This window comes from Stylophora pistillata, chromosome 7, assembly GCF_964205215.1.
Source record: "Stylophora pistillata chromosome 7, jaStyPist1.2, whole genome shotgun sequence".
NCBI classification, from domain to species: Eukaryota; Metazoa; Cnidaria; class Anthozoa; order Scleractinia; family Pocilloporidae; genus Stylophora; species Stylophora pistillata.
The window spans coordinates 7,065,831-7,093,439 of record NC_142525.1 but is presented as its reverse complement, the minus strand read 5'-3'; the positions used below and the strand labels follow the sequence as shown (position 1 = coordinate 7,093,439).

At 38.0% G+C, this 27,609-nt stretch overlaps 2 protein-coding genes, 1 long non-coding RNA gene and 1 pseudogene across 4 annotated transcripts; 2 read left to right on the top strand and 2 right to left on the bottom strand.

Annotated features, from left to right (window-relative positions):
• The first annotated feature begins 589 nt into the window (after nt 1–589).
• LOC148726419 (uncharacterized) lies at nt 590–12,135 on the top strand. Its single transcript, XM_088726320.1, has 6 exons — nt 590–1,247; nt 1,586–1,854; nt 2,684–2,975; nt 3,470–3,523; nt 3,932–4,021; nt 6,956–12,135. Exons 1-6 carry the CDS (start codon nt 590–592, stop codon nt 9,736–9,738), a joined length of 4,146 nt encoding a protein of 1,381 aa, XP_088582446.1. The 3' UTR covers nt 9,739–12,135.
• Nucleotides 12,136–20,076: 7,941 nt separating this feature from the next.
• On the top strand, nt 20,077–23,441 carry LOC148726418 (uncharacterized). 2 transcript variants are annotated; one of them, XM_088728621.1, is made up of 6 exons: nt 20,077–20,753; nt 20,852–20,905; nt 21,419–21,535; nt 21,898–21,979; nt 22,627–22,683; nt 22,820–23,441. In XM_088728621.1, exons 1-6 carry the CDS (start codon nt 20,664–20,666, stop codon nt 22,951–22,953), a joined length of 534 nt encoding a protein of 177 aa, XP_088584747.1. In that variant the 5' UTR covers nt 20,077–20,663; the 3' UTR covers nt 22,954–23,441. The 2 variants fall into 2 exon arrangements, with proteins under 2 accessions (XP_088584747.1, XP_088584748.1); XM_088728622.1 differs by lacking the exon at nt 21,419–21,535 and having other exon boundaries at nt 20,083–20,753.
• On the bottom strand, nt 22,281–25,249 carry LOC148726417 (uncharacterized). The gene is made up of 2 exons (XR_015990015.1): nt 25,091–25,249; nt 22,281–22,662 (listed from the first exon to the last, which is right to left on the bottom strand). It is a non-coding gene; the product is annotated as an uncharacterized LOC148726417 (long non-coding RNA).
• A 1,118-nt stretch (nt 25,250–26,367) lies between these two features.
• LOC148726416 (uncharacterized) lies at nt 26,368–27,498 on the bottom strand (annotated as a pseudogene).
• Nucleotides 27,499–27,609: the final 111 nt, after the last annotated feature.

The following is a 27,609-nucleotide window of genomic DNA, read 5'->3' as shown; positions in this document are numbered from 1 at the left end:
TTCCATCAATACCTCAATTTACTCATAGTAGAAAGCATGAACCAATTGTTTAGTCTGAATTTGTGGGGGCAATAAACTTAAGTTTTCCATCCATACCTTAACACATCTGTAAGATTTTGTAAGGATTTATTCTGAGGCTCTTGTGTTTGGGTTTAACTGGTCTTACAGCCCCCTTCTGGCCACATTTACCTAATACACCATTGGCAGCTTCAGATGGAAAAATTTATTAAAACCACCGATTGTAGAGAGCATTCTGGTTTCAGTGGCCAATTGTATCCCTGTGGATCAGAGTTGGTTTTTAGGGGAATGACAACAGTAACATGATGAACATTTTAAGTATGAGAATATTATTACATCCTGGCTATCATAATCTAGTGACGGACTAAGACCATTAACATGACTACTCCTGTGGCAAAGTCAATTACATGGATCTTATTTTGTAAATGACCAGCCTGCTTGCAAGGTCTTTCAAACCACCAAATCCAGTATGACTGTATGTGCATCTTTATGGTTGTAACTTGAATATCATGTTAATAAGTGTTTTTTTTTCTCTCTTACATCAAGGTAATCCTGGCTTCTTACCAGTGAAATGGCAAAATCTTTCAGGGAGCTCATGTTTCAGCCATCATGTGATGTACTTGAGAGGGAGAGACCCAAGGCTCTCTGCAAAATAACTCGTCCAGATGGAGCTGTTGGCTGGGGGTGTTTGATTTATGAGCCTAAGGTCCAAAACCCTGATTGGAGTGAGTACTTTATCATAACAAGTTGCAGACTTATTCCAAAAGAGAACTTTGATGCTGAGAAATATCAAGTGGAGTTTACTAAATCAAATTCAAAATCAAAATGTTTTCAGTTGGGGAGTATCATCAAGAAAAGTCCATTCTATAACACTTCTGGATTGGTTGTGATGTTTGTTGATTCAGAGTGTTCAGAGCTAAACCATGACCGATTTAGACGCAAGCATTGCAGTATCTTAAAGGATCTTGAACCTAAGATAGGTGTAAAGGAAAGCAAACCTCTGTTCTGTTATATTGAAAGTAATCAATACAAATACACTGATGGGAAACTTGTTCCTGAAAATGATGATAGTCACCTACCCAGCCCTGCAGAGTGTTGCTCGACTGTTTTACTGGAAGAGGGTGAGAGGAACACTAAAGCAGTTGGTATTCTAAACTTTGAGATTAATGAGCAGCAGCTTATATGTGATCCAGTTTGGTTCAAGAAATCAAGAGTAGAAGACATCTTAGGTGAGTTGAATTGTAGTGTACATTGATCAGGGAATTGTGCAGAATTAAGAAAAGAAGAATCATATTTTGGCTAAACAAATTAAAGGTAAATGAGATGAGAACAAAGTAATACAAAGGATTCAAGGAGCATAGAAAATGCACTTGATGTAACTCTTTTGTTCAGTCATAATGTCATAATTCTAATGGATAGTTTTGCATTGATATCATTTGTGAAAGAGATTATTATACAAGATAAACACTCAATGTTTTAGAGATGTGGTGAATTACCTCAAAGGTCTATTGTTAGTAACAGTTGCATCTGTCAGGAATTAAAAATCCTAATTCAATAATTTTGAAAGGTTTACCTGACAAACCAACCATCCAAAAAGAGGAAGGTGAGGTGGATGTAGAGTTCACTCTAACTTGGTCAGCATCAAATACAAACTGCACTGATGTCAGCCCTGAATACCGTCTGGAATGGAGGAAGAAACCATTGACAGGAGCCAGCAAACTTTGTCAACAAGGAAACACTGATGAAACTTGCTTCAAAATTACCAATCTTGAGTACAACTCAGAGTATGAAGTGAAACTATTTGCCTTCAACAGACATGGAGAAAGTGAGCCAGAGGTATCAACATTTAAGACAAAGACTGGTGTGTACCTAATTAATTTCATTGGATTTAACATTTGCCACTTCATTTCAGAACTCTTTGTTTATTGTAACACATGGATGCTTTCTAATGGAAACCATGTAATCTGTTTGAAAAAAATGCCAACATGATTATTGCACACCGAGAGAACAGAGTTTTGTGGGTTTTTTGTTTTTAAATGAGCGTTTGGAGAATCGAAGCAACATAAAATGGTAAACAGTTTGAATGAATGGTAGTGGGCATGCATGTTAACAGTCAGCGAAAAGAAATGATCTGACATGTGATTTTGAGAGCCTCTGCATTTAAACTTTTTAACCCCTAACTATCATCAAATTTCTCCTTAAAATATCATCCCTCAATCACACAAGAGTAAGGGAAATGATCACAAGCTATTACAATTCTCGTGCATGTGTTTTTTTTCTACTTTTCAATGACATTTGATTACAATTACTTCTTAAGTTGATTGGTAGATTAAACTTAGACTTTGAACTTTTAGTACAAGTTTGAATACAACTGGGCCATGGAAACAATATGAAAATCATTGACAGTGTAAATCCCCTTCTATCAATACTATTTGTGAAACCTTAACAGATTTACAATTACTCATGTTTTAGAGTAGGAATAACATGATTGAACTATTTGGCATTCATCAGAAAAAAATTTTAAAGACATACATTTGAATAGGTTGACCTGGTGAACCAACCACTGTTTTGTGAATACCTTCTGCATTTTTATTACTTGTTGAAATGATTAATTTACATGTTTATGTGTTTTAATTAGTTACCATGAGTGTTTCGCTTTCATCAGAGGCAACATTTAAAAGAAACATTATTTTGCCCAGGTTTACCTGAGAAACCAACCATCACAAATACAGAGAGTGAAGTTGACAGTGATTTCACTGTGACCTGGTCAGAAGTAGAGGCTAACAGCAGTAATGGCAGCATCAAATACCGTCTGGAATGGAGGAAACAACCCATGATAGGATCCACAGAACTGGTTCAACAGGGAAACATTGTGGAAACTCAGTACAAGATAATTGGTCTTGAGTATGGTGCAGAGTACGAAATGAAGCTGTTTGCTGTCAATAGACAAGGAGAGAGTGAGCCAGATGTCAGAACATTTAAGACAAAGAGTGGTATGTACTGTACATGTACATTTATTTAAACTTGTCAGTTAATGTTTGGTGGAATTGTTGAAATGAAATAAATTAATAGAGTTGGGTCTTAAATCCAGTAAGAGCACAGCTTTTACTTAAAGACAAAGAACTGAGAAACCTTGTGACAACAGGCTTAATACTCATGCTGTGGCTCTCATATAAGAAAAGAGAATGATTTGCCTAACATTTTTTCACTATGGTCACCTTTGATTTGGTTGTAAATTACACTGATAATAGACATGTGATTAATTTTTGATGCTGGAAAGAGTAGTTTATCAATCTTTTATTGATGTTTCTTGTTGCATCAATTAGTTGAATTTTTTTGTTGGTATTGATTACCAGCCAATGATTTTGAAAATGTATGCCTCTGAAAGCAAACACCACAATGATCATGGCATAGAATTAAAAATCTTTTGTCTGAGTATTTTGATTCACAGATTACACCCAATTTGCTTTTAAATTATTAGACTTGTACTTGCTTTACTATACTGGTACATTTCAGTACCAATCATTATACTTGTTGTCTTACTTTGAAGTAACATGTTGAGTTTAGATATAACTTTGTGAACTTTATGTCATGATTTAATATTTTGGAATAGATGTTTATTGAGTAAATTTTTTCCAACTTTGTACCTTTTCAGTGAATTTGCAAGGGGGGGGTAAGAATGACTTCTCCGTTTTTGATGCCCCACACCCCTCTCTCCTCTACTTAAAAGAAAATCAGGAAGTTGCAAAATCTCAGAAAAGTAATTGAAAAAACTAAAAAACCCACTTGTTTATTTAAGGGAGGGGTGTGTTGCTAGGAAATTTACTACACACAGCGATCAATCTAGTTACAGTAAGTTTTTCACTTTCACTTTCACTGAGACAAAACTCAAAAGAATTATTATTTTGAATAGGTTTACCTGAGAAACCCACCATCACAAATGTAGAAAGTGAAGTTGACAGAGATTTGTCTATGACCTGGTCAGAAGTAGAGGCTAATAGCAGTAATTGCAGCATTAAATACCGTCTGGAATGGACGAAACAACCCATGACACAATCCACAGAACTGGTTCAACGGGGAAACATTGTGGAAACTCACTACGAGATAACTGGTCTCGAGTATGACGCAGAGTACGAAGTGAAGCTGTTTGCTGTCAACAAACAAGGAGACAGTGAGCCAGACGTCAGAACATTTAAGACAAAGAGTGGTATGTACTGTACCTTAACTTTGAGTAGAATAGTTGCAAATGAAATAAACAAATAAATAAATAAATAGTTGGGTCCTAAATCCAGGAGTAACGCTGCTTTTCGTAAAACAAAGAATTGAGAAACTTTGTGACATTAGGTTTAATACTCATGCCGCAGCACTTGTAAAAGAAAAGACAATGATTTCCCAAACTTTTTCGAACACGCTGAGGCCCATATTGTGAACTTCAAGTCATGATTTAATATTCTGGCATACATGTTTACTGTGAAAATTTTTTCATCTATGTACCACCTCATTGTAGGCCAAATCTATACCAAACGTTTTCTGAACTTATAGACTACCTGCAAGTCACATTACTTGATCTCCCCTAAGAATTCTACCACACTATCGTTAGTTCCACATGCATAGTTCCTCCTTTGCCAACTATGCCTATGATATCCATTTTTAGCACTCCTTCAACATTCCTTTAGGTAATATCTCCTGCCCAGTTCCTCCCGACCTGGGAATCCATACAAATTCGATTTTTTTCTCGATTTTTTCTTTTCCACCTCCACTCTCCTCCTACTTGAAAAAAAGCATCAGGTTGCAAGGTTTCAGAGAAGTAATTAAAAAAACTGAAACATCCTCTGATCTATTCGAGGGGGGTGGGGGTGGGGGGAGGCCTCTGTCGCTAGGGAATTCGAATTCATTACGCACGTCGATAAATGTAGCAACGCCCCGCCTTGAAACGGTTTTTAACCAGATTTTTCACCACCACTGTCCTCCCAAACTAGATGAGAATGGAACCAATTGTCACAACCTCTGTTTCAACATCTATCATTTGATGATGTAAATATTTCTCTAAGAGCTTGGGACTATTCAGGCAAATAGGTTAACGGGGTAAAATAAAGACTAATATGTCCACAATTTTATCGCAACTTGAAGATTTAGACTTTCCCATAAAATGAGGTAAACTTCAAAACTTAAAAATGTTTTTAAAGTATTCGGATTCGAAAGTCCTCTCTTAATTCCACCTCGGCGGCCTTCTTTATCTCCAAAGCAGCGGCTAAGTCGGAACGCTGTTCTAGTTATGAATTGGTGTTTTTTAAAGGTTAAGCGCGTCCATTACCTAAAGGTCCCGGATTGGTCACTAAATCTGCTTAAGTGTAAACCAGGTCTGAGACATCCTGCTCTTGAGGGATTCTCACTGACCTATATTGAAACTAAAGGGAGTCCTTACTAGAGATTCAGAATTAGGAAGATCTGGTTTTTCAACATTCACGGAGATATCTGTTTCTGAAATTAGTTACGAGGGGTCTTAAGCGTGATGGAGTTTGAGAAATGTAGATTTTTCCATCTTTCATGGTTGTAAGTGACTTAACAGGACCGGTCAAGCGTCCTTAATGATGCGTCACGCAACCCTTGTCACGCTATTCTGACAACACTTAACTCCCCTCTCAAGGACAACTTTTTCATGAAATCCATTGTTGTTGTTACCAACCTTATCAAGCGAATGGGGGAGGGAGACATTTGTTAACAATTTTTACGAATTGTTACCATTAATTTTTGTTCGATTTTATTGGATACCTAATTCGATTTTATTGGATACCTAAGTTATCAGGCAATAACTCTCGTCTGCGTGGATATTTGTCCTCTGATTGTTTCCGTCAGAGAGAAACAAAGCTATTGGAAAAAAAGCCTCCTCCCAAGTTTTCTCTTTTCATCTCTGGTTTTTTTTCTTTTTTTTTGTTTTGTTTTTTTTTTGCACTCAAGAAAAACACACTCGTTTAGTTGAGTCCAGTGATAGTGGTATTAAAATGCTGGTCGCGTATACTCATCCGCCGTCAGATCAACTCTGGCTTTTTAAAGAGCGGTTTTCGCGCGATATGAAAATTAAGAGATACAAAATAAATAAACTCTTTTATGGTTTGCTGACTGATAATGTTCGTGGCTCGGAGACTGTACTAATGATGTTACATTTTCCCTCGAAACTTCGCTTCTAGTCCTTGTAAGATAGACTGAGGGCAAAGTTACCAAATGCCGATTGGCTCAGACAGAAGGCATTTTTAAATTAATTTTGGTAGTTGCCCCAGGCAAGTACCAAAATTTAGAAAACGTTAAAATAGATTACCTTCGCCTAAAACTTTTGATATCATTGCTGGCAAAAGTTTTTCAACAGGATTGCTTTCATTTCTTTGACGTTGTTGTACAAAAATTAAACTAAGTGAAAACTGAAATGGCTTTCCACGAACGTGCGTAACAGCATGCGTTATTGATCTTCTTATTAGATTTCTGAAAGCACGCGTGAAATTAATCCTTAATTTTACTCGGCTCTCTGCGATTACCCCTGCAAATATTCACTTTTCAGACAGTCGCTCAGTATTGGACATTGTCAGCTGATATACCAGCCGCCCGAAAGGGTTTGTTTACCCTATGATATACTTGATTTTTAAGGGAGGAATAACGCTTTAACGAAACAACCTTTTCTATCCTTTGGATAGGGGTGGATTCCTCAACTGATAGACACAATAGACACTTTTCAAGCACTCGGCTCTTTGCTAGCTAATCTCCCTGTGCTGAACTCGATAGAAAGTATTTAAACGGCATTTACTCGTGTTCACATAAGATATTTTCCTTCCCCTTTTGTTTAGCCGTAAGTCCCTACACAACAGCTTTAAAAGTTCAACCCTGTGGAGTAAGAATTCAGTAAAGTACACAAACTGTTCTCCTCGCGTTCTTGTTATTTATTAACTATTTTCTCTTTCTTATCCTTCAGCCATAACTGCTTACACTACAGCTTTAAAGACTTCCATTACAGACCAAACGGAGTTCCAACCCAAACTGTTAGCCTCTCACACCATCTCCAACGCGAAAACAGATGATATATTCACTAATCTTCTCATACAACATGGAAGAAAAGGCCTCACCAGGATTGACCAGAGATATTCAAGAAGATCAGTGCTCGAATACTACGGAAAAGCCAGCGGTACTTCAGTAAAGCATTGCGATGAAATATTTCTTGGCACGAGTAGTGATCAGGAGAATCCTAATTCTATTCTTGTCGTTGGAAAAGCAGGGATTGGAAAATCTCTGTTTTGCCAAAAGGTGACTCGCGATTGGGCCAACAAGAAATTATTCCGAGCAAGAGAAAACATTAAAATTCCAAATTTTAAATTTGCTTATTTGCTTACTTTCCGTCAATTGAATTTCCTTCAGGAAAAGCGTGTGACCTTACGCGAAATCTTAATCTTTTCTTCAATATTGGATGACGTTACATTTGAGTATATTGTAAACCATCCCGAAGAAGTTTTGATTATCCTTGACGGCTATGATGAGTATTCTCAGCAAGATTACATCACTGGAGACTCGGGGAAAGAATATCAGAATGACGCTAGATGTAAAATGCCGGTGGCCGCTTTATGTTCAAAACTCATCAAGGGAGAGATACTGAAAGGTTCTGTCGTTGTTGTAACCTCGCGGCCTGATGAATCGGATAAGCTGGGAGGAATCCGTTTTAAACGGTACGTAGAAATTGTAGGATTTTCTTCACAACAGGTTAAAGAATACATTGAAAAGTACTTCAAGGAAAACGAAAATATGAAGAGCGCTGTGCTTGAACATGTCATGAAGAATGAGAACCTAGTCAGTTTTGCTCATATTCCTATGCTCTGTTATCTGTTGTGCTTCGAGATGGAGTATACTCTAAACGACACAAGAAATCCTCGTGACCTTCCTGTCTCAACAACCGACATTTACACAAAACTTATTGATATTTTTGAACTTAAGCACTGCTCTGAGTCAGAATACAAACACAAAGAAATTCCTAACAAATTCAAGCCTCCTCCGGTCATCAAAACCACATTAGAGAAATTATCGAAACTTGCGGCAAAACTTCTGCTTGAAAGGAAGCCAACTTTTGATGAAAGCGAGATAGAAGGCGGTTTTGAGTTGGAAGAAGTCAACAAACTGAAAGGTAGTGGTCTTCTTTACTGTGGTCAGCCTTATAGGACTGGTTCGATCAAAACCACGAAACACTTCAGCTTCACACACCTCACTGTCCAAGAATTCTTAGCCGCCCATTGGTTTGTAAAGGAAAATCGTATTCCAGTCGAGAAATGCTCTGAAATGGTTTTCCAATTCATGGCTGGCATTTTGTCAAGTGAGGGAAAAGAGGAACTGATGGAAAAGTTGTTGACTAGTAGTCAAGTTTCAGGGAATTATACTGGATTTCTGAGAGCAAAGTGTCTGAGTGAGTATCAAGACAAAGAATTCGCTAAAGCGTTTATCAGGAGTCATCCGCAAGCGTTCAGTCGTTCACACGGCGTCATGTATTTTCGTGGTTTATCAGATATAGACAGCATTGCATTATCATTTGTGTTGGACATTATCAGTGAACTAAATAAAGAGGAAGCCAGAGGAGAGGCACAAGACAAATGTTCTGATAAATTCGTCCCAGTTAAGAGGTTGGGGCTTGTTAATTGCCACCTAACAATGTCTGGAATGCAACGAGTCTGTAATTCACTGATCAATGAACACTCTCTTGTGTCTGAATTAATTATAGTAGAACCAGTCCTAAGTAATAATAATATCACTGGTACCGGTGTTGCCAGTCTATGTGAAGCTTTACAGCATCCAAGCTGTAAGCTAACCACACTAGAACTGAGTCATAATGAGATCACTGATACCGGTGTTGCCAGTCTATGTGAAGCTTTACAGCATCCAAGCTGTAAGCTAACCACACTATTTCTGATGGATAATAAGGTCACTGAAACCGGTGTTGCCAGTCTATGTGAAGCTTTACAGCATCCAAGCTGTAAGCTAACCACACTAAATCTGATTGATAATAATATCACTGATACCGGTGTTGCCAGTCTATGTGAAGCTTTACAGCATCCAAGCTGTAAGCTAACCACACTATTTGTGATCGATAATAAGGTCACTGAAACCGGTGTTGCCAGTCTATGTGAAGCTTTACAGCATCCAAGCTGTAAGCTAACCACACTAAATCTGATGCAGAATAAGAGCACTGATACCGGTGTTGCCAGTTTATGTGAAGCTTTACAGCATCCAAGCTGTGAGTTAACCACACTAAAACTGATGGATAATAATATCACTGATACCGGTGTTGCCAGTCTACGTGAAGCTTTACAGCATCCAAGCTGTAAGCTAACCACACTAGATCTGAGTAATAATGATATCACTGATACCGGTGTTGCCAGTCTATGTGAAGCTTTACAGCATCCAAGCTGTAAGCTAACCACACTAGATCTGAGTTATAATGATATCACTGATACCGGTGTTGCCAGTCTATGTGAAGCTTTACAGCATCCAAGCTGTAAGCTAACCACACTAGATCTGAGTTATAATGATATCACTGATACCGGTGTTGCTAGGCTATGTGAAGCGTTACAGAATCCAAGCTGTACGCTAACCGCACTAGATATTCGGTTTAATGATTGTATTAGTAAGTTAAAAAAAGAATCTCTTCAAGCCATAGTGGACAAATACAGACCAGGTTTTATACTTACAATTTAGAAATATAGCTATTTAAAGCACTTTCTGTAAAAGTGCGAAGCAGCGCCAAACTAATCTACATCATTAGCTTACAGGAGATCTCGCCAATTTATTTTAATGATCTTAATTTTAAGCTTAATCTTGAGAAAGGAACAGTTACGAAATGGTTGGAAACAAAATATTTTGAATCATTACGGATCATAGCAGAACTTTATGGTAAAAGGCTGTCGTGAAAGCAGCTTGAAGCCTGAAAACGTTAATAGTTTTTGTGGACTTGATTGTTTATTATTATAGGTACTCAAAGTAACTTTTGTAGATCTTTTTTCTGGGTCAACGAGAGTTAAACCCACAAACCAAAGGCTTTGGTTTGTGGGTTTAATTGCCTGAATCTTTTTACTCTCAAGATCTGATTGTAAATTCTCCCCTCTAGTTGATACACATTTGCTAGTTAATTAGTTACGAGAATTTGGTGTTAGATTTGTAGTACTAAGTGTTAAATTCTCATTGCGTGTTTGCTAGATAATGTATGGATATCATAGGGAGAAGTTACATGTTAATCACTTATGGCATTTTCTGAAAAGAGGCTTCTTTTCTTGCACTTACTCGATTTCGAACTCATTCTTGAGCCATTCTTGAGCCGAGCCAATTATTACAAAGATAGGTTGCGGGGTAAATTTTTTATTGCGTGAACCAAGCCAATTTATCGTACAGGTTTATGCCTTCAGTAGTTTTTCGTTTTTGCATGCACCGTTATATGAAGTAAAACCGAAGGAGAGTGCAAATCACGGTTAAGTTGTTGAAGTGAGCGCTAACAGCGAAGTTTTAATTATTTAATAAAAAAATCGCTCTCTAGGCCATGGTGACACAGACTTCAGATTCCACGTTGCCCTGTATATTCTACGTAATAGATTGCAGATTACGTCAAAATGTGGAAAGGAAAAAAAGTTAGCACACGAGGCTCAGTCAAGTGTGCCACTAGCGGATGTGAGAACCGCGTTCCAAAAGCCTTTGCCATTTGTTCCCACCTCAAGCTCCACCCCTCCACCTAATTAAGTTAGTGACGAGCTTTTTTTCGGCTTAGATAACAATCATGTATGCAGCATGGTCCTGGTCGATTATCGAAAGGCTTTCGACATGGTGGACCATAAGCTATTGTTGCGCAAGTTGGAGCGGTACGGTATAGTCACCCGGGAGCTTGCCTGGTGTCACTCTTATTTGTCGGATCGGAAGCAAAATTGTCCGTGTAAATGGGAGTGAGTCAAGCGAAGCTTTGATGTTGCATGGAGTCCCTCAGGGCAGTATTTTAGATCCTTTATTTTTCATTTTGTTTATTAACGATTTGCCCTTGTATACAAGTGTTCAGTTGGACCTTTACGCAGGCGATATAACTGTCAACGCTTTTGCGGATGTGAAAAACTTAACCAACTTAAGTCCATCACTAAATAAGTCTGTCTCTGAAATTCAATTTTGGGCTTCAGCAAATAAGCTCCCCTTAAATGACGACAAGATTAAAGTACTCACGATCACTGGGAAAAGATGTGTGGCTGACATAAATGGAAGTGACATAGTTGTTACTGTAAACGGAAAACAGCTCAATAGTGTGGATTGTGCTACCTTATTAGGAGTAGAAATTGACAGCAAATTGTCATATATTGAACATATTGAGAAAGTATGTAAAAAGATGGCCCCTAGAATCGCAATACTGCTAAGATTCGAGCCTGTTTGCCTCTTAAACAGCGACTTCAGTTTTATAATAGCATTATTCGCCCTGTTATGTCTTACGCCAACGTGGTTTGGGCAAATTGCGACAAAGAGATGGTTTATTGGGTCTTAAGATTGCAAAAACGTGCGGCACGAGTTATTTCTTATGCCGATCGCGCGACACCATCAGTTGCTTTGTTTAACAAGCTAGGTTGGATTCCGTTTTATGAGCAACATAAGATAGATAAATGCATAATAATGTATAAGCGAATTAATGGGCGTTTGCCGAATAATCTTAATGAACACCGAATTTTGAATAATAAGCGGCACTCCCGCAACACTAGATAATCAAGCATTAATGCTGTTTGTCCTAAATACAAAAGAGAATCAGAGAGAGGACGCTCTTTCGCTGTTTCGGCTACAACACTTAGGAATAGTATACCTATTGAAATTAGGAAACTAGATTCTGTAGCATGTTTTAAAAAGAACATGTTTGCCAAGATTTTTAAGGAACAACAATGTTTGCATCATTTTACTATTTAATAATATCTTCTTAATTGAATCTTGTCTTATTTGAAATGCTTATTTTAAATGTTTACATATTTTAGCTTACATATTTATCTGATTATATAGTTGTGTAATCTGTGAGGGCCACAAGTTTATTAGCCTCTGGCTATTAAGTGCTACCCTCTTTATATAAAGGCTTTCATTCATTCATTCATTTATTCATTCATTCTTTCATTCACCCCCAACTAAGGGAAAGGCCCTGGGAACGAGGTTGACTGATGTGACTGTAAATAATGGCGTAAGAGTGACCTAATGCAATTATTCTCACTTTGAATTCATTCCCGATTGATCCTGTGCATGTTTTCTTTTCTTGTCGGCACGTTCTTTTCCTTTCTTGTTTTTTCATGGGACATTAAACCCTCAGGTCAGTATTTTAGGAAAAGCCGTCAGTGATTAGGAAAAAAGAGAAATTCTTCAAAACTGAATGAAACAAGAAAGAGGGGCAAAATGTGAGGGCGAGCAATGACTGTTGTCAGTATTTATGTGAGAGGCTTAACATAAGACAGAATACGTTTATATTATTTTCTTTTCTGGCGGCGGGTGGTGGGGGAGAGGGGGTATTTCTGTCAGGTAACGCTTGCCTGTTCAAGCGTCTGTCCAACTGAAACACGGATCAACTTCAAACTACCTGTCCACCTCATTTTCACGTGTCGGGAGGCTTTAAAGAACGAGGCATAACGCAATAGACCCTATTCTTACTTAATGACATGTAAATGGTGGTCGGGTATTCTGCAGTCTAGCCCAAAATACAAAGAAAAGTAAAAGAAAGGTTTGTTTCAGTGATGGGTTCTCTGCAGTCGTTTAGGAAGTTCACCATGCACTGGATTTTGCAGGAGTATTTCCGTTCATTTCCAAAGAGAATACGTCAGAGAAATAACCTTAACCGTCCACTGTGGTAGAAGAGTTTAAAATGAAATCGCATAAACAAGATGAGCAACGTATCCAGCAAAATCAGCCTATAATTAAATCATGTGGTCACCTGTATTATGGTGTAACTGCAATCACAAATTCGTCAGCGGAGAGAGGAAAGAGAGATTATGAAAAAGCTCAAAGTGAAATGCTCGAGACAGCGCTTCCTTTATTTTTCAATCTTAATTTTTCGTTCCCGCGCCCGAAATGTCATGTTTAGAACCTCTTAGCAGTGGCCAATTTGCATTATTAAATCAGTTGATAAAAGCAAATTTCTTTAAAACTGCCCTCTTTTTTCATTGTCATGGTTGAATTGTCCACAAACAACTTGATCAGTGTACCTTAAATCCATGTTATCCTCCAGGTCTGACATGTGGGCACGTGAATCTCTGCCATGCGTGAAAACCCTTAATACTTGCCTTTAATCACGTCACGTCACGTCACAGAGGATTGGATAGAATGCATTTCTTTTATTATAAATTATTTTCAGTCTTTTTCTTGCTGATCATTTTTGAAATTTTGATAACTCACAGTTACAGACTAATTTGACACGAAGATCTACTGTCACCAACATTGTCAACGCAGTGCACGCTAAAGCATTTGAATTTTTTTTGTTTTGTTTTGTTTTGTTTTGTTTTTTTTTTATCACAGCCACGTCTTCCAATGCACCGTGCTGGGATCTCCACTTATCTCCGAGGTACAATTTGGACAGTACAAGTTTCACGACAAATGCTCACAAGAATTTATGCATCATACCACTCTAAGATTTACAGAGCCAGTCTTGTTTGAAATCGATTTATAAGACTTATTCAAATGTCACGCACACTGATAGAGTCAGAGATTTGGTCCGCGTGAGCTCCTCGCATAATAGCGTGCCACTTAAAATAAGCTGGTGACGCAATCCTTTGTTTCTTTCTCTGGATCACTACCCGGAAACTAAGCGGGTTTCTTGGAGTATTACTAACTTCTTCATCAAGCCTTCGGTTTCATCTCTGAGGAAAGGAGCAACTTGCAGTAGGACTTTCGTTTAACTATCAGCAAGACTAATTAATCACTGTGTCAGTCAAAATGTAAATCGTCGAGTTAAGATTTGTTTTATCAGAACATGAGCTTCCTAAAGTTTTAGAATTCAGTAGTTTACGAGTTCCGCATCAGTACGGAACGACTGAATCTGAGAAAGTGCTATTTTGAGCTTCTTTACCTTCGCTTTTTGAGCGGAACTGTTTTCGTTTCTCTTCTCTATTGCGAAATGTGGCGATAATCGCTCACCGGAGCCAAACAACATGTTATAAACAATTGATTTAAGCGTTGATGTTCAGAGAACCAAACACTTTAGATTGACTGGCTGGGTATAGGAGACTTTTGGAATGTTCTTGGATCTGGTTAATCGTCTATTTTCTTTCAACTTAGTCAAGTTTGCAGGGATTTGTTTGGTTGATTTTTCTTTTTTCCGCGTGTGGAATCAATTTGAGATAGTTTGAGCTGCTTTGATAATCTACCAAAAATTGAGCTCGAAGAGTAACAGCGCAGGCATCTAATTAGAGACTTGCTTACAGTTATTAGGAAGACAACAGTCATTGCTTTGGTTTTGATAAATATATGAAGTTCACATATTTTGAACTACGGTTATTGATATGTATGATGCACGACCCTCGCAGTAGATAGCGCTAAACATGCAATAGCGAAAATCAGACCTGAAAAAAAAATCAGGCTTGTACGGGATTCGAACCACTGCCCTCTGCGATACTAGAGCAGCGCTCTACCAATTGAGCTAACAAGCCAACTGGGAGCAGGCCGTTAAGTTGATTGGTAATAAACCCGTGATGATAAATCAGATATGATGAATATATGAAGTTCATATATTTTGAAATGCGGTTATAGATACGTATGACGCACGATCCTCGCAGTTGATAGCGCTATATATACAAATAGCGAAAATCAGACCTGAAAAAAATCAGTTAATCTTCTATTTTCTTTCAACTTAGTCAAGTTTGCAGGGATTTGTTTGGTTGATTTTTTTTTTTTCGCGTGTGGAATCAATTTGAGATAGTTTGAGCTATCTCAAAGTTTTATTACGAATCAACTTAACGGCCTGCTCCCAGTTGGCTTGTTAGCTCAATTGGTAGAGCGCTGCACTAGTATCGCAGAGGTCATTGGTTCGGATCCCGTACAGGCCTGATTTTTTTCAGGTCTGATTTTCGCTATTGCATATATAGCGCTATCTACTGCGAGGATCGTGCATCATACGTAGTTATTGCTTTGTTAAAACGTTTTGCAGTCGTCCTGTTAATACGGACTTTCATAAAAATAAGTAAATTCTTGCTCTCATGAAATTTAAAACGGGGAAATCTTCAGAACAAGGCATATAATATTTACCTGAGTTTCTTAGTTAGTACTTATGCATGCGGAATCTGTTGTCATCTACATATTGGCCCTTAAGTTAATTTTAGATAAGTGATAACGAATGAAGTGGTGCATGAAAAATTTGATTATTTGTAGTGCTTTTGATAAGATTTGAAATTTGTGCTGTAAAAAATTTATAATTCTAAAATACATGTATGACATGAATGGTAAACCTTACGCTCACAAAAGTAGGAGTAAACAGGAGGGCACACGGCCGGAGCCTATATCAGTGGCCGGATATGCGGTGCAGAAAGAACGAATTAAAGGTCTTGCTTTTTTTTGCAAAATCGCCTTTGAGTGCTTTTCGTTGTTTGTTAACATGGAGAGTTATGGAGATTTTAAAAGACGTTTGAACAAGTTGATGCCATGCCAAATTGGAAATACAAAAATCTCTGAATGAAACGCGGAGACTAACGTAAGTACTGCGGCAAAGTGAACGAAACAGTGAATAAATCACTTGGTGATGTAGCTCAAGTCACAGAGAAATCCAGAATGATTGTGTCCGTCCACCTCCGCAGAATAATAACGTAATTGTAGCCTGCAGAACAGGCGGAATTTTTTTGGCGTATTTTGGCGAACAGAGGCGAAAGCGTGGTGAATGCCAAGCGCCAGTGGCGCGCGAGGGGAAGAGAAAGCTTCGCCTGTCTGCCTAAAAGACGCCAAAAAATTACGCCTGTTCTGCAGGCTACAATTTTCTTTTTCACAGATAAAGAACCTTCAGCTTAAGCTTAATAAATGACATATTAGTTACTCACCTGAAGTTATCCGAGGCACGTTCGCGATGGCGAATGGCAGATGTACAGACACTTGCACCATGCAGGTCACCAATGTTTTTATTGGTCCTATTTGAACTTAAAGTGCCCTCTAGCTCTGTTAATGCGTTTCTGTAAATAGATGTAGTTCTTGCTTTGAGTTTTTCATCTGACATATCAATAGATTAGAGGAAAGAAGCACACACCTAACAGGGGTCGAAAAATATTTGAATTACACCTTGCCCGTTTGGCAAGTAACCTTTAACTTTTGCTTGCCCGGGGCACTTCCCTGCTTGCCCAAGTTTTCAAACTAACTAATAATTCATGAGCCCAAGAATGGATTTTAATGTAATAAAACCATCTTGAATGTAGTCCTCTTAGTGCTGATCACTTTCATGTTTACGCCATTATGACTTATTGTAATGCTTCCACGAGTTTTAACCTCGCAATTCCGCTTTTTATGAAGTTGTACGGTTTATAATAATTAATCATGGATAAGCAGTGTTGTAATCTATGAGGGGTAATCCCCGCCATAACTGTCTTTTCATTTGATGGCACTGTCTTCCTGTTTATTGCAACACGTTTCATTTCACTGTAGACGTCTCTTTTACCGTGAGAGGCATATTAAGGTGGCTCGTACCGGTTTTCATCTTTTTGATGGTTTGTAACTTTGAAAGAATATAACAGAAAGACTGACCAAGGCCAGTTCAACACTTTTACGGGGTTGAATTACATAGTCATTGGTTATCCAAAAATAAGTGTCATTTCGTCACTAGCAGTTTCCATGGCAACGCTTTCATAGGCTTATTCAGACGCATTTTTTAGCTTGTGGCTTAAATAATTCGAAAACTAACCCGGTGACCCCCTGATTTTTTTCAGTGATTGCTTTTGGCACTTGAAAAGGAAAATGCACAAAAATTTTCCAAAAATTCTACGGAGCGGAATTTCAGAATATCTACAAAAAGGGCAAATTTCACACATCACCAATTTCCTTCTGTAGAATTTTCTAGTTTTTTTTCGGATGATTTCTTTCGACGTTATTATCATATTGGAACAATAAAAAGAAGGGGTCACCGGACTTGTTTTCATGCCATAGCTTTCGTGAGTTTAGCAATTCCACGCGCGTTCTCGCGCATTTAAAAATCTGGATTCCATAAGATCGACATTTGCTCGTGATCTGTTTTAGCTACCGCTGACAATTGCGTGTGCTCGCGCGAGCACCTACGATCTGATGTTTACAGACGTTTACTGCTAAGAATATCATTAAACAGCCCTAAAAAACAGCCTCCCGAGCTCATCTTAAAAATCCTACACATGACCTCTGGCTATATCATATTAGTCTCCTTGAAGTTTCAAAGTCTTCTTCCACTTCGAGTAGATTATCCTTCACTTGAGTTCTTCTTTTTCGCCGTCGCAAGATTTCATATCGGTTTAATATTTCTTTTAAATGTGAAGTGAAGCAACCTTTACTTCTCCGAAAATCGTCTTCGTCATCTTAGTTTCTATCTCCTGCATTCACAGTGACCGTTCGACACATCAAATACAAGCTCTTAGGTAAACCTCTCACAAAAGAAGAAAAAATTCCACGCGCCGCACATTTAAGACCCAATCTAATCGGAAAATTGCATAATCTAAGGTATCGCAGTCGTGGTTACCACTCTCTGAAAATCTTACTACATCATTGAGGAGAAAACGAGACATTCCCCAACTTCGCACGCGGAGGCCATGTTTTATGCTAAAAAAAAAAAAAGGAATAAGTCACTTTGTGACGTAGCTCAAGTCACAGAGAAATCCAGATTAATAGTGACCGTTCACCTCCGCAGAATGATAACGCATACCTCAGGCGCTTTACAAAACCAGTTTGGTGGCGACTACGGCGCTCGCTGTATAGAAATCAATACACGGTGCACAGGTATTCGACTCGTGTCGTTCTTGTTCGTTTCACTCGAACCATACGGATATTTTAAAACGCAACCAAACTTGGTTACAGACAAATCTCTCAGGTTTTTTTTCCATGGTAATATTACAGATACATTGTTGCATTGTTTTGCATTTGTTACAGTTGGTGTTCTTTCAATTAAAGTTGTTTCCACTTTTAATTTGTAACTGTTCATTATTAATTGTTCATGTTACTCATTGTCTGGCCTGGATAGGTTATGGGAAAAGATTGTGGTCAAGGCAATGGGCAACTTGGCGTGAGGGCACTGGCTGCAAACAACATTGCAGAAGGGGACACAGAAGGGTCGAAAATTCCTCACAATTTACTGGCTTGGATATCTTTTATGAAATATCCAAAATCTAAGGATCAAGATCATTAAATCCAGAGTTATTGTAAATGAAACTTTGCATAATAATATGTAACTAGCTTTGAACAAGCGGAGTTATATGTATTCCAGGCCTGTCAGAATTCTGCGGCAGATTTATTGATGAGAAAAGTTTGTCCTCATGCCTCGCACTGAGCCTTGCATGCCATGCTGACCAGCATTTTGGTAACATTCTCTTCCTTTGATAGCACCTAAGTTTGACATGGATTTCCTATTTTTGTGATTGCTAAACCACAGGCAGCCAAAGCTCTCTTTGAGAACCACACAAGGAACACAATTTGCATATCGATTTAGAAGGATTTGGATGGGATTTTCTACAAGATAGCCATAGAGGTAGTTAAAAGTGAAAATATTAAATAAAAATGGCTTACCTTATTCCATACGTGTATTGCTTGCTCCTGGTGTCGTTATTTTACCGATTTGACTTGATTTAATGGTTTTTTTGGAATCCTGATTTTCTCTTCTTAAAGAGAAAACAAGGCCGAACACTTCTGTCCAGACAGCCTCCCGAACAAAGTAAAAAATCCCGAGCTAAAATGTGCCCACGGCCACAAATCCATCGTAGAATTGAAGGGCAAAGTGTTGCAATATGCCATTGCATATTGCAATTAGTCATATTTGTTTAGATCCTTATTCCCCTTACGCACCACTCTTTTATTCATATGTAATTAGCTATAGATTGCGCTAAAAATTATTATTTATAGCGAGAGTGAATGTTTTGTATTTAAGCATCAAGAAAGCAGTTAGGACGCACTGCGTCAAATAGAATTTAATTCTCATCTCTAGGAAAGGTTGTCTTGTGCGGATATATTTCCTCATGCCGGAGACAAAAAACCACGTGAGGAAACACAAAGGTTGAACTTTCATCTCGATTCTCTAGCCACACAATCTCAGCCTCATGATCGACGCCAGGCGGCTCTTCGTGTCCTCAGTGAAACGTTAAAATGTTTGTAGACATCCGAGTCCTTTTTAAACACGACACAACAACCGTTGAAATTGGCTTGGTAACCTCGTCATGTTGGCAAACCAAGACTCGCGGGGGTACTAAACGTGAGGGGAACCCGGGTTTTACACGAAGTTTTGTTGACAAGTTGAGGTCCCATACATAATTTCACTACATAATTTCTTATTGTTTCATTTGAGAAGACATGTCAAACACTCGGCCTTCGGCCTCGTGCTTTCATCTGTTTCTCGGTGTTTGGAACCCGTGATGAAGCACTCGCCCTCGTTTTTGATATATTACATAAAAACCTCCATATGTTGCGAGGCGGTAGTCCGAAATGTACATCGTTTACTTGCACATATATGTCACATTCCGTTTCACCGGTATTTGGCATTTTGTCCACGAAAAATGGCTCAAAATGATAACATTTATCCTCTTTCAGTGTGCCTTGGTCGTCTTTAGGTCATATAATGTGTTGGGAAACAGCGATGAGACTTGTTCTTTTAATTTCAAACTAACCTCGGGAATAAGAAACAACGTTAGGAAACCGCAATTCGAACCCAAGCTAACTTAAGATAACTGAAATCGATTTATCCCGGCCAACATCTCGATTTTCTCCCTACCTCCTCTTATGACCTCGATAAAACCAAATTTCTTTAAAATTAACTCCTTTATTCATTTTCACGGCGTAGTTGTCCTCAAACACCTTGATCAGTGTGACTTATATCCACGTTTCCTTCCAGGTCTAACACGTGCACACTTGAATTTCTGCCATGCCTGAAAATCCTTGCCATGATAGTTGCCTTAAACACGTCACGTGACAGAGGGTGAGGTAACATGCATTTCTTTTATCATAAATTGTTCTTGGTCAGTTTTTCTCGCTGATCGTTTTTTAAATTGTGAAAACATTCAATTACAGTTGGACAATTTTTTTTTTTTTTATCACAGCCAGGTCCTTCAAATGCACCATGTCGGGATCTCCATGTATCTTCGGGGTACAACTATTGAGAGGAAGTCTTTTTTGTAATGCATGAAATGAATATTACTCAAATGTCACGCACACCTGGAGAGTAAGAGACTTGCTCTTCATTGAGTTCCTCGCGTGATAGCGTGCCGCTTAAAATGGTCAGCATTAGATTCCATCCACCAAAACCACCTCGGTCGAGAGGGACTGAGGTGGAATACTTAACAACTTGCAAATCATAACCGAAGATTCTCGGAAATCCGCGCGGAGACATAACCGAACACCCGAAGAACAAACAGAAACAATATGGCGGGAATTTTAAAGCGTGAACAATTTACCTGATGGTAGAGATGAGGACAATTTTGGATACATAACTTTTGTTGATGAGGCGTATAAACTCATTGCGGAATTCGAGACAGGATCGACGACGAAGTTTCCTTGCTTTAAGGCTGACAAAGGTTTCGGAAACACAGGTATGCCCATATATATTTGAAAGCGTTACGTCGTGATAGCTTGTATCACTCTCGTCCTTGCTCTACTGATCCTATCTTCCATCACAATTTAACAACAGATCACTCGAACAGAAGTCACAAAATACTCTGGGAAGATCCACGAGACATTAAAGGTACAAAAAAATTCCTTTTAATGGTGTGCCTTTCATAATTTTGCGAAGGAAAGTGTTCGATTGTCAGCACGGCAAAAAAAGAAAAGCTGGGGAGAAAAGGAAACGAAAAGACGCAGAAGAAGTAAATGAAATATTGCACTGTACATACACATATATTTCTCATCCGCGACATTGGTGTTACTACTGTCACCTATGGCTTGTGAAACCGAAAGGTCAGATACACATCGATCACTGGGTCATATGACATTGATCTCAGAATACTTCAATCTCGGCTAAATTGAAGATGGTTTAGAACTTACCAATTATAAAAACCTTTCACTGACGTATGCTGCTTACAAAAGAGAAAATAAACGCAATTCTACGCTTTTTTATTTCTATCAAGCTGTCGTATGTCGGCTCCTTATCTTTCAAGGCATCACGCAATGACACTTCTGTTTCTTCATATTCCAAAAAATATACAGCTTGAGAAATGCACTATCACTCATCTTACGCTGATATACTTGTCTTTTACAGAAGGCTGGTCACAAAAATTTCGTGTTCAAGAAAAGATTTCTCGTTCAAGACACGCGGAAGTTTGACTGCAAAGTACAGATAAAAATGCGAGAAATTTTATTTTTTGGAGCGCACAAGGTAGCTCCACTCATGTATTGACAGAACGAATTCGGTTAAATAAATCCGATAAGCGTTATCACTGTCCAAAATTCATGCTACATAATCACCTGCTTATTGACTGGAACGAAACTGGGTGGTCTCGTTTTTGATTATTCAAGACACTTCGAGCTTCCTATGTTTTTTTCTCTGTGTCTGGGACGTTAGTGTGGTCAACTGACAAAGCTAACACACTGTGAAAAAAACGCTGTGAATCAATTTTAAAACCTGACAGAAAAGTTGAGTTGAAGCATCGGGAAAAGCTTATTTGTGCACTGCATGAGAGGCATTCAGTTTACTGTTACAAGACATCCATATTTTTCCTTCAAATGTATGATTTTTAGTCTTTCAGATTCAAGAAGACAGCAAAAAGAGATGGGAGACTGCGTCTAGATATTTTCGAAAAACTTTACAAGGGATCGCTAAGTACGAAAGAAGGATTTACATTGAACTAACTCTCATTACAGACCATCAGAATCACTTTGTTGGCGAGGTAACTTAGTGTTCAACACGAATTAATGCAACGGTCAATGAAAAAAAGTACGCGGCGGGCAAGCCGGTCAAAGTGTGACATAAAAGTGCCTGTACATTTTTTGCCATGATTTCGTTTTCTTTGTTGTTGTTAAAGTACAATTTCAAGCATTCTCACAGTACAAAAAAAATGGCAAAGGAGTAAATAACGTATAGGTGTGTATTACTAGGGCGTTCCCACTTGAAATAGCGAGCATTTTCACAGTTCGAGTTTTTTATTTCTATATGTCGCTGGAATATCTCAACCCCTAGATGAGAAGATCATCAAGAGGATCCACGAGCCTGTTGCGGGGGGAGTTAAGGAAATATATGAAAAGAGACGGCATTTGAAAATCTTTGTGAAAGAGGTCTTGTTTCGAGATGATCAACACAAGACACAAACCAACGATACTTCCCTAGAACATCTGACCTGCGCACGCACATGTATCGAGCTAAGGTTAAAAACCGCATTTCAAGAATTGACCCGGCAAATGTCCACATAAAAACAGATAAGTGGAGAAAAGTTTACAACGCTGATTCCTTTTTCTTTTGTCCCCACTCAGAACAAGTAAACCCGCATATGGAGGTTCCAGTCTGGTCTGAAAATGAAAAAGAAGAAGGTGATCACTGCAAAATGAAGCATTAGGGGTCTAATTTATAGCGTATTGATTATGGTATATCTGTGATCTTTGCCCCTCCTTGACGAGACATACCTTGATTTTACCATACCGCTTTCTTTTGTTGTTGTTGTTATAGATGAGTTGGATGAGGAAGTAAGTCTCACTCAAGAGGAGGGAGAACAAGAGTGGGCAATCAACTCAAAGAGGAAATGGCAATGCCAAAAATGTAAAGATCACAGAATATTAAAACTTCAAAACAGTTTGGTTTAAATATCAAGAAATTAATGTTACGAGTAGCAGCCAGTTATTGGTAGAGTTTTATCAAGTCCATCACATTATTAAATTCAGAGTTACTTTGTTTTGAGAGAAGGAAATTGAGGAGCTGTAATATACTTATCATCATGGCAGGACCACATAGTAAAATTTGTTTATAGAGACTTTTGGAGGAGAGGGGGAAGACTTGTGACAAGCTGGCTGACATATACATGAACTTTACCAAATGGGTTAAGTGCTCAGTATTTCAATCAGCTATGGCTCAAATTAAACTTTGCTTTAGCTTCAAGTTTTATTCCTTTCTGTTTACCTTTCTCTGTGTTTATTTTTCAAGTTATGTTACACAAAAGAACACAAAAATAATAATGCTTTTGAATATTAGGAGCCTGGCATAAGCAAGAAATCAAAGTTAATTTGGGTAATAAAGTTAATTTGATCTTCCAATGTTCTTTCATTTTAACCACTAATAAAATTTTCCATTTAAATTTATCCTCTCCACTGTTTTGGATGTTGTATGTAAAAAAAAACAAACAATCAAACAAAAAACATTCAGCAACAACTGTCCTATGTTGTGGTAAATAATTTATCACAAAATACATGGTATATTATGATTGTATTTACCAAAGTGGCAAAGGCCTTTCACTGTCTATCCATAAATTAAAAGGGGAAATAATTTGTAAAATGTAAGCTAATGATGCTTAGATGAGAAAGCATCACAAACATTGATACATGCCTTAGTAATCGGACGGATAGATTACTGTAATAGTATTTTATATGGTTTACCAGCTAGAGAATTATTTAAGCTCCAACGCTTTCAAAATTCGGCAGCAAGGATTATTTTTAATATCCCAAAGATGTGTCACATCACACCAGTTCTACGAGAACTGCACTGGTTACCTGTTCAGTTTAGAATACAGTTCAAATTTATCATGATCACTTTCAAAGCAATTAATGGACATGGTCCAATCTATTTACAAGATCTTGTTAAGTTGCAGCAGAATGGACCATAAAACTTAAGATCTAGTAAGAAGGGTCTCATGCTGCAAGCACCAAATGCCATAACAAAGAAAACATTAGGTGATCGTGCTTACATGTGTGTAGCACCTAAACTTTGGAACAGTCTTCCTTATAAAGTGCGTAACGAGATTGATTTTAGTAAATTGAAAATTTAACTAAAGACTCATCTTTTTAATTTAGCCTTTAATTAGGATTGAATTGTGCACGGTTTAATAGTTTTTTACAATTTTTTTTACAATTTTTTTCATTCTTTTTTGAGAATTTAGATAAGGTTTTTATTAGTTTTGTACATTTGATAAGGATCTTACTGTAATTTATTATCTGATGTAATTATTATATTCTATAATTGTTATGCGCATTTGATCATATGTAAATGGAATTTGCGCACTACAAATATTAAACTATTACTATTCGACATCTTGAGTGTATAATTAATCATCCAAGTGAAATAGGTTACTTGAAATCAATGTGAAAGATTTCTAAGATATTCAGACCCCTGATAACAATTACTGATGTGCTGATTTGTAGTATTTAAAGGTAATGATTTTAGAGGAAGTAGAGGAAGAAACTTCTGGATATGGAATTTTGTTGCAAACATCTGTTAAATCAGTTAAAAACTCTCTCTTATCATATTTCAAGAGTACATGATTGCCACACCAAAACCTTTTGTATTCTACATTGAACACCATGTGATGATTATGGTTTCAATAATAAAAGCTGCTAACTTAAGAACTTTGCAAAAATATCTGTGTACAAAGAAATAAATTGTGGTTATTTACTCCAGTAGCAGGTCAAACCATTCTTCTATCATGGCTTATGATTTCATTATGAACGTTTGGTCAGTAGCTGTGCATTATAAGAAATAATTAGCCAGAACGTAAACTGCTAATGTTTTGGGGAATATAATTGTTTTTCTTCCTTTAAGGTCTAACATTGGCCATAGATAAAATTCAAAAAGTACTGTTGTTGATTTTGATCACTGTTTTGGTGGATGTCCACGCCCGACATCCACCAAAACTACCAAGTACCTTAGCACCTTTTAAATATCGGAAGTATCTGCCTAAAATTGCGCGAAACGTTTTATAATACTACCATCAAACAATAAATTAGTACTTACCATTTCTCGGGTGTAAAGTTTTGACGCAATTTTCCAAACAAATATTCCACTCAAGTCATTGGGATGAATCGGCATGTTTTCGTAGCTTCCCAACTATCTATAAGTATAATACGTCATGAGGTGTCTATCATTCCATCTCAGTCCCTCTCGACCGAGGTGGTTAAATTAGGCTGGTCATGCAATCCTTTGTCCCTACGCGGAAACGAGGCAGTTTCTTGGAATCCATGTTGCTGACTTCTTGATCAAGCCTTCGGTGTAAGCTCTGAGGAAAGGAGCAGCTTACAGTGGGACTTTCGTCTTATTATTAACAAGATTAATCACTGTGTCAGCAAATTGTATATTGTCGAGTTATCATGTGTTTTGCCAAAACACTAGCTGTGTGAGGTCATAAAATGCAGCGGTTTACGAGTTCCGCATCAGCAAGGAACGACTGAATAAAAGGTAAGTTCTATTTTATTCTATTCTTTTGTCTGTGGAGACGATCGTGAGATATTTGATCCGAGGAAAGATAGAAATTTAGAGTTTGATCTTATTTTACTTCAACTTCGAAGTAAAATTGCGTTAAGTTTGAGGTGGCCCCCAAGCACCAAATCACTTTAAATAACATAGTCTTTTCCTTCTCTTTACAGTCATATAGGACACAAGGCTTTAAAAAATGTTCCAGCTTCAGGATTAAGTTGCCCTAATTACAACCCTCGGCGAATTATTTTTCGTGAGGTTCTGGTGGATTTTCCAAGTCATGACCCAAAACCATCTTTGGCCTTTTTGCTCTCCAAGTCTGTTGAATGTGGTGGGTAGGCATGTGTCTTAACAACGGTTATGGTCTTACCTCAATCAACTACGGTTTTGGCTTATTTTTTTACTGTGTTTTGGAGGTAATTTTTATTATTGCCTTTTCGAGCTTCATGTGCTAAGTAGAGGAAAAACTTCGGTAAAACTTATTTATCAATTGGCCCCCTAATCCCTTTCTATTGTCAGTTCATTGTTTATTTAATCAGCTTTCGGTCTGACTAGTCGATTTACCTCAAAAAAATGCGTGGGCTCTGTCTCATGAGTTCAAACTGGCACCGTTTCTTCATGTTCATGTGTCATTCGAAACGAATGGCGTCAGCTTTTTCTTTCTTGGTTATTTCCGTAGAATGCTTCTGCATAGCGTAATTAGTTTTAAGTCAAATTTTTTAGACGAAACTTGCACAATAATTTAATCAAACTTGCTCTGATTCGCCAAATATGATACAGCAAATGGACAAGTACTTAATTATCATAATCCAGCTCTTTCTGCTCTTATTGTCTAATTAAACGTTTACAACATTTACTTTAGCCTTAAAATTGCCAAGTTCGAACCATGTAAACCATTCTTCCAGTCTCGCATAGCCATCCTTTCTAGATATTTCACAAAATTGCTGACATGCCCAGATGAACTGGTTGCAATTATGCCACCCTGGAGACCATGTGTATGGCTTTCAAAAAGACAAATACTTGTTTGATTAAAACATAGTACCATTGACTTGTCTGGTGGCACAATCAATACTGCTGCAAATGATGGATGCACGTGATGGTGTTGTGTAAGGTGGTCTTCAAGGTCTCTCACAGTAAAGAAACCTAGGTCTGAAACAATTTCAAGTTTCTTCACAATTTTATCATTTTGTCCATGCTGAAGGACTTCTGACTTCCAAATTTGGTTGTTGAACTGGTTGGGTGAAAGAGTCATATAACTGATTTGCTTTTATCATGAGATTAGTATACATAGGTATTGTGATGCTGAGGTCTTGTAACTGCTTGGGAATTTGAAGGGTTCCTTCCAGAAAATGAAGTGCAGCAAGCACTGAAATAATGGTGCAAGCATTACTGCCACTAGGTCTTCCACCTATGGAGGACTGGCAAATGTATGAGGGCAGAAGCCACTCAGTAACATCAAGATGTTTTGCAACAGTGACATTTATGCGAAGAGCAGTCTGAGAATCTGGTCTTGGTAATGGAGCTGATTGGTTGTCGCAAGTACTCTGAATGCTCTTGTTCAGGTTTGCTGTGTGCCATGAACAAGGACAATTTGAGCAGCTGACATTATCACTGACTGTACATATACCATTTTCACAGAAATGACATTTAACCTGTTCATTGTTCTTCCTCTTGTGTCCATGAACAGGATGGTGACATTGTCTACAGTGAGGAGGTGCCTTTTTGGGTGAAGGTGTGGGTTGGTGATAAGTTTGACTCTAGCTAAGGTTGGAAGAGGTGAGTGTTTGGGTTGCTGGATTAAGGTTGGAAATTTCATTGTTCAGCTGTCTGACAACCCTATCAAACTCCTCCCTCTCAATTTCTCTTACCCCAGAGATTTCATCTAAAGAATCTGTTGGCATTGCTGATGTTTCATTACTGTGATCATGTTGGGATTCAGTTTCATGCATGTTAGATGCGGGATTTAGAATGGCTTTTTTTGCTGTCTCACCAAGCTCTTTTATTTTTTTTTCCAGAAATCCCTTACAGAGTGGGCATGAAGTTGATCCTTCAAGGCAAAC

Coding starts and splice junctions, on each gene's coding strand:
- LOC148726419 (XM_088726320.1), top strand. CDS start 590: ATGGCAAAATCTTTCAGGGAGCTCATGTTTCAGCCATCATGTGATGTA. Junction 3,524..3,931: donor GTACTTGCTTTACTATACTG/GTACATTTCAGT, acceptor TATTTTGAATAG/GTTTACCTGAGAAACCCACC. Junction 4,022..6,955: donor AGAAGTAGAGGCTAATAGCA/GTAATTGCAGCA, acceptor TTATTTATTAAC/TATTTTCTCTTTCTTATCCT.
- LOC148726418 (XM_088728621.1), top strand. CDS start 20,664: ATGAGGCGTATAAACTCATTGCGGAATTCGAGACAGGATCGACGACGA. Junction 20,754..20,851: donor CAAAGGTTTCGGAAACACAG/GTATGCCCATAT, acceptor ATTTAACAACAG/ATCACTCGAACAGAAGTCAC. Junction 22,684..22,819: donor TGAAAATGAAAAAGAAGAAG/GTGATCACTGCA, acceptor TTGTTGTTATAG/ATGAGTTGGATGAGGAAGTA.